Genomic DNA, 20,317 nt, shown 5'->3' on the forward strand with positions numbered 1-20,317 from the left:
ACACTGCTGCCACATTCCCATAAGCTTGACATCTGTAACAACGTAATTCCGGAACAAACGCTCGTACGGGATAACTTATATATCCTAACATCACTTTGGCGGGCAAAGACTCAACATCAAAACTCAAAAGAACAGACGACTTTTGTTTCACTACTCACGCTACCCTATCTGCGTTGCACTAAACGACGAGGATCATCTTCCCCTTCAGTTGATCAGCTTTCACATTTACAGCTACCCCAGTAATCACTCCTTTTCTTGAGAGCAAAACAATTCACATCTCTTGTCCCCATTTGTTTAACGCAGAGCACCTGCTCCCTCTGACCAGCAGAAACACAACAAATTATCACCAGACCACCTCTGGTTGCCTTCACCATTCCACAGCACCCAACTTTGTTTTCACCCACCATGAAACCACAAATGGATCAGCCAAAAGGCAAGGGTCCACTTTTTCAAAAAATGGCACTCCTCCCGTCACAGACTCATCTTTATCCTGACCCTCTGTGCAAGCCTCGGAACTTCATCACACCTACCCCTTCCAATCTCTTCCATCACACCTACCCCTTCCAATCTCTTCCATCACACCTACCTCTAACTCACTCTCATTTCTCCTCCTGTCTTCGATCCGGCGTGCAGCTCACTCTGCTTAAACTTTCTACCATTCTTCTTTAACAAACCATCTCCCATTTTCCCACCATTTTTAACCGATTCAAGCTCACCCTCTTCCTCCCTCTCTCTCTTCGACCTCCTCTGCCTTTCTTTTTCCCACCATTCCTCCTCCATATTCCAAGAATTTGTCTCCTTATGATAATACTGCACTTCTCCTGACATACATCTTGTTATTGCTCTCTCAAGGGATGCAATTTTTTTGTGCTCAGCTCCTACTGTCTTTGCTAAGGCTAATGGCTGCCGGACTTTGTGGTTCATTGTGAGCAGACATACACAGGTAGTCGAAACTTTGCGATTCTACCAGTGAAATGAAAATGTGCTAGTTCTAGCTTGTGGTTTGGATAATTCTAGGATAAAAACGTCTATGATAAACAGAGCCAGGCTGAAAATCCCCATTTAAAAAAATGGAGTTGTTGGCATATCCCTACTGTAAATCATTTATGCACTTTTCTACAAGCTTGCATGACTTCAGTTCTTAGTACGTGTCATTGATGGGAGTTGCTGGAGTACGAATGACAAACAGGAACTCATGCAAGCAGGCGTTAATAGTAGGAGCGCCGAGGTGAGCGGTGCAGCCATATTAACGCGCTTCGAGTTCAGCAGAGGGGAGTATCCGCGGCTGCAGCCTTGCCATAGAACCATCTCATCTCAAATCCCACTTGCTCTGGTAAGACATTCTACAAAGTAACAGTGTATAGCGTTATCTATACATCGAATATTTATGTGAACGCGAGGCTGTTGAGCAGAATAGGGATGCTCACTACTTTGTTTCCGCACTTGTTGCAGTACTTCTGCTGCCTCTTCGCTATAAGGGGAAAAACATCTCCATCAGGTGTCTGGGATTATTATAGTGGGGACATTTTTGTCGTATTTGTCCTCCAGAAGCCTATTCGAGTCATGTCAAATAATTCACTTTTCGATAATATCATGACATTTTACAAATAAGTGGCTATGCTAAATTCACTGATTAACCGAGTAAACCAGCTGTAGATTTGGGTTTGGTAGGTGGACTCAACAAGCAAAAAAATCCCTACCATACGCGTTGAACATTGTATCTATTTTAACACACGTCGTGTAGCCTAACCGAGTCGGGTTTGTTACTTTTGAAATAGCTTAAACAGTTTTGGCTATTATTAAATACCCTAATATGCGTATCTTCTTCAGAAGTGAATCAATCTCCTGGCCATCTTGTGATTCCAACTGATCAAGTTGTTACATTTGTAACAGACCCTAATCGCAACAAGTAGTTTTGTAAGTGTCTGTCCCTGGCGGATAGACCACTTTGTATCCACGTTACACCCAGTAGTAGCCAATATGAAATTGGAAAATGTATCTGTTGTACACGGTGCAGCATATAGGCTACATCGAACGTCCCCCCTCATCATTTTATCCAAGCAAGGTTCACACATTGATACAGTTGTGGTGCTGAAGTAAGGATCACACCTTGATGTAGTATTGGTGCTCAAGTAAGATATTTACCGAGAAGGGTGGAGACTCCCAATGTATTACGGTGTTTTTGAGATTTATGGGATAGGCTCGTTTAATCTAAACCTCCATGTTTATTCATAATAATGACTCGTACAAGGGCTGCGTCAACCAATCTCTATTTCGCAGCAGCGTTTCAAAAAGGAAGGGTAGTCCCATTTGACTAAGTATCACCCGGGTGGCTGAAACTCGTTTTTCCTCTTTCGCTCCCTCTGACAGGAAGGCACTGTGGAAACGTCATCTCGTAGGCTATCCGAGGTATTTGGAAACCAAAGGTACAGCTCCGCGCACAAACTCAGGAGAAGGAAACAAAATGCCTAAAGCTGTAAGTATTGCTGTAGTTTTATTTATTTCAAAGCTTTTAATGTATTCCGAGTATTTCTGAGTTGCCTGAAACTATGCTTGGTAACTATGATACGTCGCCAGTCATGAGTCGAGATGGGAGTAACCTAGGCAAGCAAGAGACTTATTGCCACGATGTCTACACGTGATGAGAGGAGGTATTCATGGCAGTCTAGAGATGGGGGCTATTTGTGCTGTAAACATGTATAATGTTTCTATTATTTAATTTGTAGTGTCACTTGTTGATGAAAATGAAAACTTTGTGCTCACTTACAGAAATACATTCTCCCGAATTGAGGATATTGAATATGCGAATAAGAATTTGGCCTCTTGTAAGTGATCACACTGTCTGAATATGTGGTTTCTCACATGATGTTGAGTCATTTTTCACTAGTCTTACTCTCACAACCTCATTATTTGACCTAATGTAATATCTTAGCAGTGACCTACCTAGGTATACAACTGCCCAGCTTTTTGTTGAAAATGTGCCTTTGAAAGCAATTCCCACAAGTGTAGCAACACAATGGACTTTCATTACTTTAGCTAGAGAGGAAGTAAAGGATCATCTGACCATAATGGCCAGAGAAATAAAAAGTTTATTTGATTTCTATGGAATGTCACACCAGCCTCTAAAATCACATGCTGTGTTTCAACTGAGACATTTCTACTTTGCTTTTCCTGGGGTGCTATTAGCCGTAATGGTGTGCGATCCAGAGAGAAGTTGATAGTTGAACAGTACACTGTATTGTATTCACAGTTAGTCCCCCACTTGTCCAAGACACCCCCTAGTCGAAGACTCGAGGAGTAATAAAGAGTGTTGGTTTGTTTTGCCCTGGGGTTAAGAGCGTCACACTAAACTGGGAAGTAGTGACATCATCAGTGTGGCGCTGGCTGCATGACAGTTGCACTTTCTGTCACTCCTCTGTTAGGCAAGGTTTTCAAGTTTTGTGCCTAATGGCAGATTGTTTTCTTTTCCATGATTTCAATGAGGCGTAATCATTGATTTACTGCCACTGGCTCACTTCTCTCAACATGAATAACTGAAACTTAAGAGTTGGAGCAAGGCATTAAATATTACAATGGCAAGTTATTACTAAGTTTTAAGTCTGTTTTTAATGAACTTGGTCTTGCATTTTTTTTGTTTTGACGTCAATCGTTTTGCAACTCAAATTACTCCTCAAAATGCTGAGTTGTTTAATTCATAGCGTTGGTTGGGCAACATAGGTGTTTGTGTTTTGGCTGTGGCTGCTACACACTGACTGGAAGGGCTTTTGGGAAAACTGACAGGTAGAGTTTCACTGACATGATCTTATTGAGATTCTGTATTGTGCTTTGTGACGCAAAATCCTTTTTACTGTGAAAGGTACACGTTAAACATTTCTCTATTATATAGAGCTAGTAGAGTAGGCCAGAGTTAATTTGGTTAAGAAGAGAAAGAAATCTGACAAAAGAAAGTTGAGCAGCTGAGATTGAGATCCTGGTTTGGTCTCACTTCTCTCTCTGGCTCGAGTTACACTTGTTAGAATAACACATTATCACCAAGTGTGGGACAGTGTTCACTCCTTGGCTTTCCCTAAATCCTCTTTCTGTGCAGTCGCGGCCCCCTTGAACGTCCATGTGACAGTCAGACAACACAGCCACGCAAGCCGTGGCCATAACCAACACATACTGTATGGGTGTTCCCTCCTCCTGTCCGAAACCCATTGCTAACAATTTGTTCTCTTCAATAATTGATAATTCAATGATATAATGATGCCTGCTGTTACACCCTCTAGGCATGTCACTCTGAATAGTCGTCATGTTAGCACTTACCACATCATTGTATATTTAGACATTATATCGTATTTAGTTCCTAATAGAAGTTAATACACTGTTTAGTCAACAAGTTGGCCAAGCTGAGATATTGGGCCCGGGTCTACAAAACGTATCCACATATTAGAGGTTTCAGTCCTAAATACCCTAATGAAAGGAGCGCAGTAGGTGTTTATACTACCCCCCCCCCCCTCGCCAGTCTCCATGGGACCTAGTGCAGGGAGGTAGTGCACTGCACGTCAGCAGGTTGCACCCAGCACATTGGTTGTTTATGGCTATATGGCTCCCATGACAACCCCACATTGCAACAGTCTCCTGTAAAGCCATGCAAACCATGCACGTGGTCGAATATTGAATGGTTCACAGCACAGGGGAATGCAGGTGATGATCACCATTCGGGACCAACTCATTAACCAGTAAAGGGTGTTATATACTAGACAGTGGGGAAGTGAGAGCCACTGTAGTTACTTAATGGAGTAGGGCTTCCTGTAGGGCTATGCAGATGCAAACTGGTACTTGTTAGTTTGTTATAGGCAGGCAGGCATAGTTAAAAAGTTGGATAGCTCTTTGCATACAATATTAGTTGATTAATATATTTAGGTCCGTTTCGAGTCAGTTAGGAAGTTTGCTGTCATCAGCCTACTTCTCTTGTGGTTTCAGAATAAGAATTCAAATGTGGGTCTTTGTCCAGTTTATTTTTAGCATTAATGTCATGTTTTCTGGTAACGTTCTGAGTAAAGGTCGACCGATTTATGATTTTTCAATGCCGATACCGATTATTGGAGGACCAAAAAAAGCCAATACCGATTTAATTGGCCGATTTTTATTTGTAATAATGACAATTACAACAATACTGAATGAACACTTTTATTTTAACTTAATATAATACATAAATAAAATCAATTTCGTCTCAAATAAATAATGAAACATGTTCAATTTGGTTTAAATAATGCAAAAACACAGTGTTGGAGAAAAGTAAAAGTGCAATATGTGCCATGTAAAAAAGGCTAACGTTTAAGTTTCTTGCTTAGAACATATGAAAGCTGGTGGTTCCTTTTAACATGAGTCTTCAATATTCCCAGTTAAGAAGTATTAGGTTGTAGTTATTATGGGAATTATAGGACTATTTCTATCTATACCATTTGTATTTCATATACCTTTGACTATTGGATGTTCTTATAGGCACTATAGTATTGCCAGCCTAATCTCGGGAGTTGATAGGCTTGAAGTCATAAACAGCTCAATGCTTGAAGCACAGCGAAGAGCTGCTGGCAAACGCAGGAAAGTGCTGTTTGAATGAATGCTTACGAGCCTGCTGCTGCCTACCACTGCTCAGTCAGACTGCTCTATCAAATATCAAATCATATACTTAATTATAATATAATAAACACACAGAAATACCAGCTTTTGGTCATTAATATGGTAAAATCCGGTAACTATCATTTCGAAAGCAAAATGTTTATTCTTTCAGTGAAATACGTAACCGTTCTCTATTTTATCAAACGGGTGGCATCCATAAGTCTAAATATTGCTGTTACATTGCACAACCTTCAATGTTATGTCATAATTATGTAAAATTCTGGCAAATTAATTAGGTCTTTGTTAGTAAGAAATGGTTTTCACACAGTTCGCAACAAGCCAGGCGGCCCAAACTGCAGCATATATCCTGACTCTGCTTGCAAGAGAAGTGACACAATTTCCCTAGTTAATATTGCCTGCTAACATGAATTTCTTTTAACTAAATATGCAGGTTTAAAAAAAATACACTTGTGTATTGATTTTAAGAAAGGCATTGATGTTTATGGTTAGGTACATTGGTGCAACGATAGTGCTTTTTTCGCAAATGCGCTTTTGTTAAATCATCACCCTTCTGGCGAAGTAGGCTGTTATTCGATGATAAATTAACAGGCACCGCATTGATTGTATGCAACGCAGGACAAGCTACTTAAACTAGTAATATCATCAACCATGTGTAGTTAACTAGTGATTATGTTAAGATTCTTTGTTTTCTATAAGATAAGTTTAACGCTAGCTAGCAACTTACCTTGGCTCCTTGCTGCACTCGCGTAACAGGTGGTCAGCCTGCCACGCAGTCTCCTCGTGGATTGCAATGTTATCGGCCTTAATCGGCGTCCAAAAATGCTGATTTACCAATTGTTATGAAAATTTGAAATCATCCCTAATTAATCGGCATTGCCAATTAATCGGTCAACCTCTAGTTCTGGCTGAATGCCTTCACTGACTTGCATGAGATCAGATGTCAGTTTGCCTGTGTGTGCATGCATACGTACGTGTGTGTAGTGGTTCCCACTCTTTCCACTCTCTGTTAGTCTGGGCGTGTTCTCTTAGGGTTTCCATGGCCGAAGCAGCCGCACACAAGCTTAAGATCACCATGCACAATGCCAAACGTCAGCTGGAGTGGTGTAAAGCTCACAGCCATTGGACTCTGGAAACGTGTTCTCTGGAGTGATGAATCACTCTTCATCAAATGTTATCGGTCACATACATGTGTTTAGCAGACGTTATTGCGGGTGTAGCGAAATGCTTGTGTTTCTATCTCCAACAGTGCAGTAATATCTAACAATTTCACAACAGTAAACACAAATCTAAAGGAATGGATCTTTGTGGCAACAGTTTGGGGAAGGCCCTTTCCTGTCTCAGCATGACAATGCCCCTGTGCACAAAGCGAGATCCATACAGAAATGGCTTGTCGAAATTGGTGTGGAAGAACTTGACTGGCCAGCACAAAGCCCTGACCTCAACCCCATCGAACAGCTTTGGGATGAATTGGAACACCGACTGCAAGCCAGGCCTAGTCACCCAACATCAGTGCCCGACCTCACTGATGCTCTTGTGGCTGAATGGAAGCAAGTCCCCGCAGCAATTAGGGATGCACCGATATGACATTTTTTTTGTCCAATACTGACATCTGATATTTTCCTTGCCAAAAAAAACGATTCCGATAACTGATATTTAACATTTTAGCATCCTTTTTTAAGCTTTATAGTACAGTTAAATATTTGAAACAAAGTGTCATTTGTTCAGTTAGGAACAGATTGTTTAATGACTTGTAAATTAGAAAATCTACACATCATGAATGTATTTTATCGCACAACAGATATTCATGACACACATAGTTGAGCTGCCCCGCATTACAAATATGGTTAAGTTGCTGGTGGCTCTTCTTACTATCCAATCTTGACTGTAAGGAGAAACTTAAATTATTTGAAATAAATATTGGTTTAAACTAAAATGCAGTTAATCATTTTAGCTTTAACTGTTTGAAAAAATTTCTGTCTCTAGGCTGCCATAAGCTGCTATAAATGGCACAACTTGCTCAACTGACGTGACTAGTAAAATGAGAGCAACATTTCAACACCATTTCATCTTTCATTTAGGGAAAAAAACACACAAAAAAACACCTGCTTTGTTTTACATTAAAATAAAATCTTGACCTATACCGGCCATGAATTGACTGTGGCCTCTTCTGTTGTGGGTCCTCTTCTTTAGTGCGCACTGTGTCTGTTTCCATCTTGTCCAGCTGTGTCTAACATTTCACGTAAACCTTTTCTTGTCTGCATCGAAGTAGCGATCCTTGTACCTAGCATCGAGCAGTAAAGAGGCTCAGAGAGAATGCCACCGAATCACTTGTTCACAGCGTCTAGTAGAGTACTTTTGCAAGTTTTAACCCCACGGTCTGTGTCGACAGTTTTGCTGAGAAGGCGTTTCAATGCCATGACAGAGGGTATCACGTCTGCTGCAGATGCAGTTGAAGAGCTTATTTCTCGAGTCAGTTGTTCGAATGGAGCTAGGAGTGTGTTCATGTTTTCAATGAGAGTCCACTGATTTGTACTGATTGTTGCAGGTAACTCAGTCAGCTGCGTACACGCCAAGCACTCGTTTTTGTTCCAGCAGGCTCTCCATGTAAAAAGTACTGATCCATCTGGTGGAAATGTCTTACTTAAGCCTTTTCGTCTTCACTCCAAGCTGCTCCTGTATTGCTTGCAGGCGGCTATGCCAGGCGGGTATGCTAGATGTGAGTGTTTTTAAAATGGCCCACTATCTTCCTACCTGTTGCCGCTGTGTCAGATATGCTGCGTTGGGCCAAAACACCTTAAGTTCACAGCCAGTTGCAGCGTGTGTGCCATGCATGGCAAACTGGCGACTCCGCATTCTTCCAAAGCCTTTGTCATGTTACGTGCATTATCACGTAGCACAGCGTGTACTTTGTTCTTGGGGATTTTCCAAGTTTCAGACATTTTCTCAAATGCCATTTTAAATGGCAGCAGTGGTATGCGAACCAGCACATTCTTGAGCATGCAAAAGTTTTAAAACACCTACTTGTTTAAGGGTTTTTCTTTTGTTTTTACTATTTTCTACATTGTAGAATAAAGTGAAGACATCAAACTATGAAATAACACATACTGTATGGAATCATGTAGTAATCAAAGTGTTAAACAAATCAAAATATATTTGAGATTCTTAAAGTAGCCACCCTTTGCCTTGATGGCAGCTTTGCACACCCTTGGCATTCTCTCAACCAGCTTCACCTGGAATGCTTTTCCAACTGTCTTGAAGGAGTTCCCACATATGCTGAGCACTTGTTGGCTGCTTTTCCTTCACTCGGCGGTCCAACTCATCCCAAACCATCTCAATTGGGTTGAGGTCTGGTGATTGTGGAGGCCAGGCCATCTGATGCAGCACTCCATCACTCTCCTTACATTTACATTTAAGTCATTTAGCAGACGCTCTTATCCAGAGCGACTTACAAATTGGTGCATTCACCTTATGATATCCAGTGGAACAACCACTTTACAATAGTGCATCTAAATCTTTTAAGGGGGGGGGGGGGGTTAGAAGGATTACTTTATCCTATCCTAGGTATTCCTTAAAGAGGTGGGGTTTCAGGTGTCTCCGGAAGGTGGTGATTGACTCCGCTGACCTGGCGTCGTGAGGGAGTTTGTTCCACCATTGGGGTGCCAGAGCAGCGAACAGTTTTGACTGGGCTGAGCGGGAACTGTACTTCCTCAGAGGTAGGGAGGCGAGCAGGCCAGAGGTGGATGAACGCAGTGCCCTTGTTTGGGTGTAGGGCCTGATCAGAGCCTGAAGGTACGGAGGTGCCGTTCCCCTCTCAGCTCCGTAGGCAAGCACCATGGTCTTGTAGCGGATGCGAGCTTCAACTGGAAGCCAGTGGTCCTTCTTGGTCAAATAGCCCTTACACAGCCTGGTTGTGTTGGGTCATTGTCCTGTTGAAAAACAAACGATAGTCCCACAAAATGCAAATGTTGATGTGTCTGTTACTTATCCTCTGCAGCAGAGGTAACTCTGGGTCTTACATTCCTGTGGCCGTCCTCATGAGAGCCAGTTTCATCATAGCGCTTGATGGTTTTTGCGACTACATTTGAAGAAACTTTCAAAGCTCGAAAGGAAAGAAATTCCACAAATTTACTTTTAACAACGCACACCTGTTAATTGAAATGCATTCCAGGTGACTACCTCATGAAGCTGGTTGAGAGAATGCCAAGAGTGTGCAAAGCTGTCATGGCAAAGGATGACTACTTTGAAGAACATCAAATATTAAAAATATTTAGATTTATTCAACACTTTTTTGGGTACTACATGATTCCATATGTGTTATTTCATTTCATAGTTTTGATGTCTTCATTATTACTTTACAATGTAGAAATTAGTAAAAATAAAGAAACCCTTGAATGAGTAAGTGTGTCCAAACTTGACTAGTATTGTGTATGTGTGTTATATTTATTTACATTTTAGTCATTTGCAGATGGTCTTATCCAGAGCGACTTACAGTAGTGAGTGCATACATTGTCATACTTTTTGTTGTTGTACTGGTCCCCCGTGGGAATCGAATACAGAACCCTGGCGCTACAATTGCCATGTTCTACCAACTGAGCTAAACGGTACCGGATTTCAGTCCATTTCCCCCACTTAGCTGATCCGGTGTCAGTTGAACTTTGTCGTCACATGGAAGATTACTTTCTGGCTCCTTTACACAGCTGACCTGGAGTCAGTTCGACTCTGCAGTCTGGGAGCTGGGTCCATTAAAATGCATAGTGGTGCAGGAGAGGGACCACTGGGGAGGCCCAGCTGAAAAGGGATCTTTGTTTTGCTGTGTAAATTAGTTTTTTTCTTTTTTCCCTCTTTTCCATTGCTATTTTGGATGCTGTTTCCCATAGGCGCTCCTCCCCTCCAGGTTTGGTGGTGATAATATCAGTCCTGGGTTGTGTTCAATATGGAAAAAAGCATTTTGAAATGGAGTGAAATGAGTAGGTACTTGCTGAATTTGTCTAACATGTTAATTTTCGGTTGCAACGCATTTTGCTAGTTTGCCCTACTGAACAACCCTTGAACTTCTACCACTCCTATTGTTGGACTCCTACATGCAGACTAGCCCAGTCACAACTGCAAAATGGGGCTGCCCACAACAACAAAAACAACCTTTCATGCGCTTTTCTCTTGTAGTCAATTCACGGTCACTTTGAATTGTTCTTTCTATGGAGTAATTCATTTGACCATATCTACTGCCATTATGTATAGGCTCAGTATGTAGCCTGAGGCAGTGAGTAAACAGTCCAGTCAGTCAGAGCCCAGGCCCCAGCCCAGAAGACATCCCGTCAGTCCATTTCCAGTGGGCGTCATTGAGTTTGCTCACGTCAATTTCACCAGACCAGCTCCTCGAGGAGGAAATGGTAGACTGCAGGCCTTGAGGCGAGTAGAGTACTGCCGAGGCGAGCCATCCTCCCTTGCCTCCTCCCTTGCCGCCGCCGAACACACCAGTACCACCTGGAGCAGATCAACAGAAAGAGACCAGACCATCACCACCAGAACCAGAGGAGTGGCGGAAGGACCAAAGACGCCAACCTACACCTGGAGTGAGCATCCCACAGAGGGGTGCCTCCATTGAACTCTGTCACGGGCTACCAGGTGTGTCTGCTTGCTCTGAGGTTGTCCATCTTCCCCCTGCAGGACCGGAGCAGACCAGTGACCAGACAACCCCCAAGACCCAAACACTCAAACCGGACAGTTTTATCTCCATCTCTTCATTCAATGACTCAATCATGGACACTCTTACTGACAGTTGTGGCTGCTTCACGTGATATTGTTTTCTCTACCTTCTTGCCCTTTGTGCTGTTGTCTGTGCCCAATAATGTTTGTACAATGTTTTGTGCTGCTAACGTGTTGTGCTGCTGTCATGTTGTGTTGCTACCATGCTGTGTTGTCATGTGTTGCTGCCATGCTACTTACTGTATGTTATCTTAGGTCTCTCTTTATTTAGTGTTGTGGTGTCTCTCTTGTTGTGGTGTGTTTTTGTTATATATTTTTTATTTTATTCTTAATTCCAGCCCCTGTCCCCGTAGGAGGCCCTTTGGTAGGTCATCATAGTAAATAATAATTTGTTCTTAACTGACTTGCCTAGATAAATAAAAAGAGCCTCAATGGCATTCACAATGGCCAGGAGATGACAGAAAACACCAAAGACTCTGCTAGCAGCAGTCTCCCTCATTCCGGAGTCCACACACATCTCTATAGGGTTGTCAGTGCACACCAATAACCTGGGTAAATACTGTAGGCCTCGTTTTCTCAACTGAAACATTAGACCTAGAAGCGAAAGGTGTAGGACTAGGGTTTGTTAGTAAGCTTACAATGCTGATATTGTAATGAATATTATATATTGTAGCAGGAATTTAATAATGTGATAAGAACTAACCTACATGGAATTGAGTCTTTGAAAGACTACAATCTTGACGTCATGCCTGATTCATGGAAATCAGAGGGCGCTCTCATTGCGACATACTATATTTAAAAAACGATTTACCTCAGTGGACCTCCTTAAGCAGGCAGTCATGCCAGGTTTTTTTTCTGGGTCAAAAATGGGTGTAGGTGGTGGGTGTGACAGGGGGCGTGGCAATGGGCTCGCTGTATTTAAACATTTTTTTTATCCTGCAATTCTACACATTTCTCCATGAAGCTGAGATGCATTTTAGCAGTTTTTAAGCTAATTTCCTGCAATTCTACGCATTCTGCCATGGAGCAGAAAAATGTTGCCCTTTTAAAGCAATTTTCCTGCGAATTTTTTTATTTATTTAATTTTTAAATTTTTATATTTTTGCATTTTTGCATTTTGCCATGACTTTGTTATTTTGCTTTACCATATAACAAAACCAATACTGCTAAATTCATTGTTTTACAGACCGAAATAGCTCATGAAACATGTAACCAACACTTTACATGTTGCGTTTTTATATTTTTGTTCAGTGTCCTATTTATTTTATGACTTAGGAGTCCATAAACATTCCTGCATGCTCACCTCATAAGGCATGCCTAAAAAATAAGGACTTGCCATGTTTGTGCGGCATACAGTAGGTCAGTCTTATCAATTATTAACCAAAGAACGGAATGGTGAATGGATGAAGTGAATGGATGGCCATTGTCAATACAGGCTAAACTCCTGTATCTCGCCTCCCGGGTGGCGCAGTGGTCTAGGGCACTGCATCGCAGTGCTAACTGCGCCACCAGAGTCTCTGGGTTCGCGCCCAGGCTCTGTCGCAGCCGGCCGCGACCGGGAGGTCCGTGGGGCGACGCACAATTGGCATAGCGTCGTCCGGGTTAGGGAGGGTTTGGCCGGTAGGGATATCCTTGTCTCATCGCGCTCCAGCGACTCCTGTGGCGGGCCGGGCGCAGTGCGCGCTAACCAAGGGGGCCAGGTACACGGTGTTTCCTCCGACACATTGGTGCGGCTGGCTTCCGGGTTGGAAGCGCGCTGTGTTAAGAAGCAGTGCGGCTTGGTTGGGTTGTGCTTCGGAGGACGCATGGCTTTCGACCTTCGTCTCTCCCGAGCCCGTACGGGAGTTGTAGCGATGAGACAAGATAGTAATTACTAGCGATTGGATACCACGAAAATTGGGGAGAAAATGGGATAAAAAAATAAAATAAAAAATACAACTCCTGTATCTCCACCTATCGCTATCTCCGTTAGGGGTTCCCTTCTAAAATCAACCATGTTCCTTTTTACTGTAACTAACTACAGCTGCTATGGCACCCCTCAGAGCCTGTTTCCTCTCTAGGTTTCTTTCAATGTTCCTGCCTTCTAGGGAATTTTACCTAGCCACTGTGCCGTTACTCTTTGAGGTTTTAGGCTGGGTATCTGTGTAATGAACTTTGTGACAACTGCTGATGTAAAAAGGGCTTTATAAAATACATTTGATTGAATTTGACTATAGGCCTTCATGTGTAGTAGGGGTTTTCACAACCATACACTAGGTTAGTGTGAAACGCCTTCGTGATTTTTCACACTCAGTTCCCTCTGATCAGTCTTTCTGTCTATTACGAGGCCCAGACCTTTTGTTTTATTTATTTTAATTTGATTTAACTAGGCAAATAAACACATGGTCTGTTTAGTCTGTACATATCATCCCATTTGAAGTACGGTACATTACTCTACAGCTGCTCATTCATTGTTACTTCCTAAAGCGTTTGAACACCTACAGTTGAAGTCGGAAGTTTACGTACACTTAGGTCGGAGTCATTAAAACTCGTTTTTCAACCACTCCACACATTTCTTGCTAACAAACTATAGATTTGGCAAGTCGGTTAGGACATCTACTTTGTGAATGACACAAGTCATTTTTCCAACAATTGTTTACAGACAGATGATTTCACTTATAATTCACTGTATCACAATTCCAGTGGGTCAGAAGTTTACATACACTAAGTTGACTGTGCCTTTAAACAGCTTGGAAAAATCCAGAAAATTATGTCATGACTTTAGAAGCTTCTGATAGCCTAATTGACATAATTTGAGTCAATTGGAGGTGTACCTGTGGATGTATTTCAAGGCCTACCTTCAAACTCAATGCCTCTTTGCTTGACATCATGGGAAAATCAAAAAGAAATGAGCCAAGACCTCAGAATTTTCTTTTAGACCTCGACAAGTCTGGTTCATCCTTGAGAGTAATTTCCAAACGCCTGAAGGTACCACGTTCATCTGTACAAACAATAGTGACAAGTATAAACACCATGGGACCACGCACCCGTCATACCGCTCAGGAAGGAGACGTGTTCTGTCTCCTAGAGCTGATTGTACTTTGGTGCGAAAAGTGCAAATCAATCCCAGAACAACAGCAAAGGACCTTGTGAAGATGCTGGAGGAAACGGGTACAAACGTATCTTTTATCCACAGTAAAACAAGTCCTATATCGAATAACCTGAAAGGCCGCTCAGCAAGGAAGAAGCCACTGTTCCAAAACCGCCTTAAAAACGCCAGACTACGGTTTGCAACTGCACATGGGGACAAAGATCGTACTTTTTGGAGAAATGTCCTCTGGTCTGATGAAACAAAAACAGAACTGTTTCACCATAATGACCATTGTTATGTTTGGAGGAAAAAGGGGGAGGATTGCAAGCTGAAGAACACCATCCCAGCATCATGTTGTTGGGGTGCTTTGCTGCAGGAGGGACTGGTGCACTTCACAAAATGGATGGCATCATGAAGGAAAATTATGTGGTTATATTGAAGCAACATAGAACAATTGTGGGCAGAACTGAAAAAGCAAGCAAGTATGAGCGTGTGCGAGCAAGGAGGCCTACAAACCTGACTCAGTTACACCAGCTCTGTCAGGACGAATGGGCCAAAATTCACCAAACTTATTGTGGGAAGCTTGTTGAAGGCTACCCAAAACGTTTGACCCAAGTTAAACAATTTAAAGGCAATGATATCAAATACTAATTGAGTGTATGTAAACTTCTGACCCACTGAGAATATGATAAAATAAATAAAAGATGAATTCAATCATTCCCTCTACTATTATTTTGACATTTCACAATCTTAAAATGAAGTTGTGATCCTAACTGACCTAAAACAGGGAATTTTTCCTTGGATTAAATGTCAGGAATTGTGAAACTGAGTTGAAATGTATTTGGCTAAGGTGTATGTAAACTTCCAACTTCAACTGTATCTCTCTTTTAGTAAATACTAATGTTTTTGTGTTACTAATGTCTTTCTGTCATGTCTCTCTCTCCTCAGGTCAATGTTCGCGTCACCACCATGGACGCTGAGCTGGAGTTTGCCGTTCAGCCCAGCACCACTGGCAAACAGCTCTTTGACCAGGTCAGGGTTAACAGTACACTAATGACTGTCATCTTAACACAGATGTAGGATCTTAATTTGAGCCAGTTTGCTACAGCAGGACAATAACCTTGCAGAAATGTGAATTATAATGTGGATTATAATTAATTTACTTTTTTTTTAGGGGTCGATCATTTTCTTTCATAAGGTAAAATCAAGTCTGAAATGTCAAAGTGGAAATTACATACTACATGTTTTAAATGTCCTGCTTTGCAGGAAAGTTCTCCTGCAACAGGGTAATCAAATTAAGATCCTACATCTGTAGCCATACGTTTAGTATTGTTATCAGTAGTAACAAAACCCGTACCAACACCACAAGTATGTATAGCAGGTTTCTGCTTTTGCAATAATTCTCCATTACTGTAATAAGACCATTTTAGTGAGGCTTTCTAGGTTGTGTGTGTGTGTGGGTCCTGCTCCAGTGACCCACCCTGAACCCTACTCCCCCACCTCTGTCTTCATACCTCCAGGCATGTCCTGTCCCCACACACACTCATTAGTATGTTATCTCAAGGAAGGTTTCAAGAGATTTTAACTGTTCTTATCAGACCTTCCCTTCTCTCCTGGAGCTATGACGACCATGACCAGGAATGGTGCTGTGCTAAGAGCCAAGAGTTTACTGGAAACTGATTAACGGTAGTGTGAGAAAATGGAGTATGACGAAGGTCTTTATTTGGATCAGATTACAATATATCTGACAATATGATTGCCAAATTGACAATATTTATGAAAGTGAATCTTCCCAACCATTGTCCTTCCTACGGAAGCCAGAAATATACCGTATCTGTTTGAGTCAGTTCCTGAACATCATGTTTTCTGTACAACTTTTTGGAGTACAGCGTGTTTGTACGGTAAGTTCAGAGGGACAATAGGATAATGATGTATTGTCATCAGATTGCTGAGTACTGTGCCTTTTAGAAAGTATTCATACCCCTTGATTTATTCCACGTGTGACTCACCACCTGGATTTGGTCTTATGTAGCAAAATTAGATTTATTTTTTTATTTTTTTACATTGGTAGAAAGTAGAGACTCAGCTACAAAATGGTATATCATATACTGCATTTTTTAGGAACAATGGGAAAGTAATTCTGCTTTGAAAGTTGATATACTTGTAACCTCACTTTTGAGAAAAGGGCCTTTTGAATGTTTTGGTACTTACTGGAGAGCCCTTTGTCTACAGCCATTCAGCATTGTTCACACCCTCTTAAGCCAGCCCCACACATTTCTTTAAGGATCCACATGTGAGGTCGTGTGCTTAACAGTGAGTAGTGTAGTAAAGATTAAGACTAAAAGTGGTAGTAGCCTACAATAAGGAACAATTCCAGGTCAACAGTGTCCAGATGTAAAGATACTTTTACTTCAGTCATTTTCTATGAAGGTAAGTCACCCATTAAAATACTACTTGAGTAAAAGTATTTGGTTTTAAAAATACTTAACTATCAAAAGTAAATGGAATTGCTAAAATGTACGTAAGTATCAAAAGTATAAATAATTTCAAATTCCTTAGACCAGACAGCCCAACTTTTAAAAAATATTTTTTTTATTTATGGATAGCAAGGGGCACACTCCAACACTCAGACATAATTTACAAACAAAGCATTTGTATTTAGTGAGTCTGTGTGGTGTATGTCACAAAATAATGTTAAGACCACACATCAATATTCATTTTATATAATACTATTTTGCTAAGTGGATGGGTCTCTGCAGAAGGTGTCAACTGTACCGCCTATGGTTACTTGCATAGTAGCAATATCAGAAAGTGTTAATACAAATAAAATAATATACAGTATGTACATGAACAATATCAGTAATGATAGTGATATATGAGGTAGTTGTATGCATACAATCAGGGGTAAGTGGCTGAGCAGCAGGATAAAAAATGAATAGTAGCAGCAACGTATGGCGTGTGTGTGTATTAGGAGAGAGTCGTTTGAATAGAGGGACTGCAGATAGTGCTGATGACTGGTCCGTCCAAACCACGCATGAACAAGGGAATCTATATTCGGAGAGCCTGTTTCACTCCCGCCCTTGACTTTGGTGCAGGGCATGTGATGTCCATAGCCTCTTCGTCCCTGACCTCCCTGATCTTCTCAAAAATATAAACGTTCGTCTAGCTGTGTCCAGTCCAGGTGGTGCTTGTACAGGCAGACCATCTATGGGAGGAGGGATGTCAGCATTGCGCAGCAGCTGAAACCTGGTTCCGACCGAGTCGGAACGCTCCTTGGCGACAAAACCAGGCTCCAGAGCATCAAAGCTGTTAAACAGGAAATAACAAAAGAAAAATTGAAGACATTACAACTTTGCACAACATCAATTCACCTCCCAAGTTTAAAAGAAGAATAACCGCATAAAATGAAAATGTATTCACCTGAAGTGCTAGTAATGCTTGATCTGAAGCAGCGTCCTGAAGTACGGAGTCAGGTGTTGTTGCCAGCCATAGCTTTCCACCAGCACCGTACCATCCTCCAGTCCAACCAGCTGTGGGATGTTGACCCCTGTCACAGTGCTGTCCTTCACAACACCAGCTATCTCAGACAAGGTGTTCACTCTTGTCTTCCTGAAGCGCTGCTTGATGCGGCCGAAGCACAAGTTGGGGGGGAAAACTTGGTGTGGCCTGTGATCAGGAAGTGAAGGTCCGGACTGTGGTGAAGCTTGTGCATGGTCCGCCAGGCACAATACCAGAGCACAAACTTGTTCTTGTTTTGGCCACTGCAGTTATCACAATTCAGGTCCACACGTGTTTCCCCAACTCCGTAGTTGGTGAAGAAATGGTGCATGTAGTTGATGACTGCGCTGGATGACATTCAATCAAGTAGTTGACTTGTTGTGGTATTCCTTCACAGCAGACACTAAACAAGCCACACTTGCGAGGAGTTAAAAAGTAGATGGGACCTGGCTGCATAGGGTCAGAAGGATAGTGCACCTGCAAACAACAAAGTAACATTAAGATAAATTACAACTAATTGTCTCACCCCTGTCAATCTGTCTTTACACCATTCAGTGAAATGTATTTGTTGCCTCCCATCCATCCATCCATATATATATCTCTTTCTCTCTCTCGGTCAAATGTTTTAGAACACCTACTTGTTCAAGGGTTTTTCTTTATTTTTACTATTTTCTACATTGTAGAATAATAGTGAAGACATCAAAACTATGAAATAAAGCATATGGAATTATGTAGTAACCAAAAAACTGTTAAACAAATCAAAATATATGAGATTCTTCAAATAGTCACCTTTTCCTTGATGACAGCTTGGCATTCTCTCAACCAGCTTCATTAGGTAGTCACCTGTAATGCATTTAAATTAACAGGTGTACCTTCTTAAAAGTTAATGTGTGGAATGTCTTTCCTTAATGCGTTTGAGCCAGTCAGTTGTGTTGTGACAAGGGTGGGATGGCGTATCGCTACAGAATGCTGTGGTAGCCATGCTGGTTAAGTATACACCCTTGGGGGTGTATACAGAAGATAGCCAGCCCTATTTGGTAAAATACCAAGTCCATATTATGGAAAGAATAGTTCAAATAAGCAAAAAGAAATGACAGGCCAACATTACTTTAAGACATGAAGGTCAGTCAATCTGGAACATTTCAAGAACTTTGAAATGTTCTTCAAGTGCAGTCGCAAAAACCATCAAGCGCTATGATGGAACAGGCTCTCATGAGGACCGCCACAGGAATGAAAGACCCAGAGTTACCTCTGCAGAGGATACGTTCATTAGAGTTACCAGCCTCAGAAATTGCAGCCAAGTAAATGCTTCAGAGTTCAAGTAACAGACACATCTCAACATCAACTGTTCAAAGGAGACTGAATCAGGCCTTCATGGTCGAATTGCTGCAAAGAAACCACTACTAAAGGACACCAATAAGAAGAAGAGACTTGCTTGGGCCAAGAAACACAAGCAATGGAAATTAGACCAGTGGAGTCCAAATTGGAGATTTTTGGTTACAACCGACGTGTCTTTGTGAGACGCGGTGTGGGTGAACGGATGATCTCTGCATGTGTATTTCTACCGTAAAGCATGGAGGAGGAGGTGTTATGGTGTGGGGGTTCTTTGCTGGTGACACTTTCTGTGATTTATTTAGAATTCAAGGCACACTTAACCAGCATGGCTACCACAGCATTCTGTAGCGATACGCCATCCCATCTGGTTTGCCCTTAGTGGGACTATCATTTGTTTTTCAATGACCCAACACATCCTCAGGCTGTGTAAGGGCTATTTTACCAAGAAGGAGAGTGATGGAGTGCTGCATCTAATGACCTGACTTCCACAGTCCCCCGACCTCAACCAAATTGAGATGGTTTGGGATGAGTTGGACCGCAGAGTGAAGGAAAAGCAGCCAACAAGTGCTCAGCATATGTGGGAACTCCTTTAGGACTGTTGGAAAAGCATTCCAGGTGAAGCTGGTTGAGAGAATGCCAAGCGTGTGCAAAGCTGTCAAGGCAAAGGGTTTGATTTGTTTAATACTTTTTTTGATTACTACATGATTCCATATGTGTTATTTCATAGTTTTGATGTCTTCACTATTTGTTTTGTTGAGTGTATATGTCCTTAATCAGTATAAAGGAGGAAATGTTGCTTACGTGTTGAGCAAAATCAAAGCTGTAGTCTATCCTGATGTCTTTGCTTGGTGGTTGTGGGGGCCCCCAGAGACAACTGCAGGTCTTGACAGGTGGTCTTGCAGTCAGCAACCATCTTCTGGTAGACAGACCGCTCACTCTGATCAAGCAGGAGATGCTGCTCTTGCTTCTTCAGCTTGGCTGACCTAACAGCTTCTGGCAGATTGGCAGATCTGAAGAGCCGATAGCACTTGTCTGTCCTCGGCTTGAGATCTGGGGCAGCAATTTTCTCCACAGATTCCTGAA

The 20,317-nt window shown here is 41.9% G+C and overlaps 1 protein-coding gene across 1 annotated transcript in view; it reads left to right on the top strand.

The window, feature by feature from the left end:
- Window positions 1-1,227: 1,227 nt before the first annotated feature.
- Window positions 1,228-20,317, top strand: part of LOC120019576 (radixin-like) — a 49,611-nt gene continuing 30,521 nt past the window's right edge. The window contains exons 1-3 of the mRNA XM_038962884.1: window positions 1,228-1,333; window positions 2,371-2,476; window positions 15,350-15,433. Coding sequence (XP_038818812.1) covers window positions 2,465-2,476; window positions 15,350-15,433 — 96 coding nt within the window. The 5' untranslated portion in view covers window positions 1,228-1,333; window positions 2,371-2,464. The remainder of the gene's footprint in view (window positions 1,334-2,370; window positions 2,477-15,349; window positions 15,434-20,317) is intronic.

The sequence above is a fragment of the Salvelinus namaycush genome, chromosome 24 (genome assembly GCF_016432855.1).
Source record: "Salvelinus namaycush isolate Seneca chromosome 24, SaNama_1.0, whole genome shotgun sequence".
NCBI classification, from domain to species: Eukaryota; Metazoa; Chordata; class Actinopteri; order Salmoniformes; family Salmonidae; genus Salvelinus; species Salvelinus namaycush.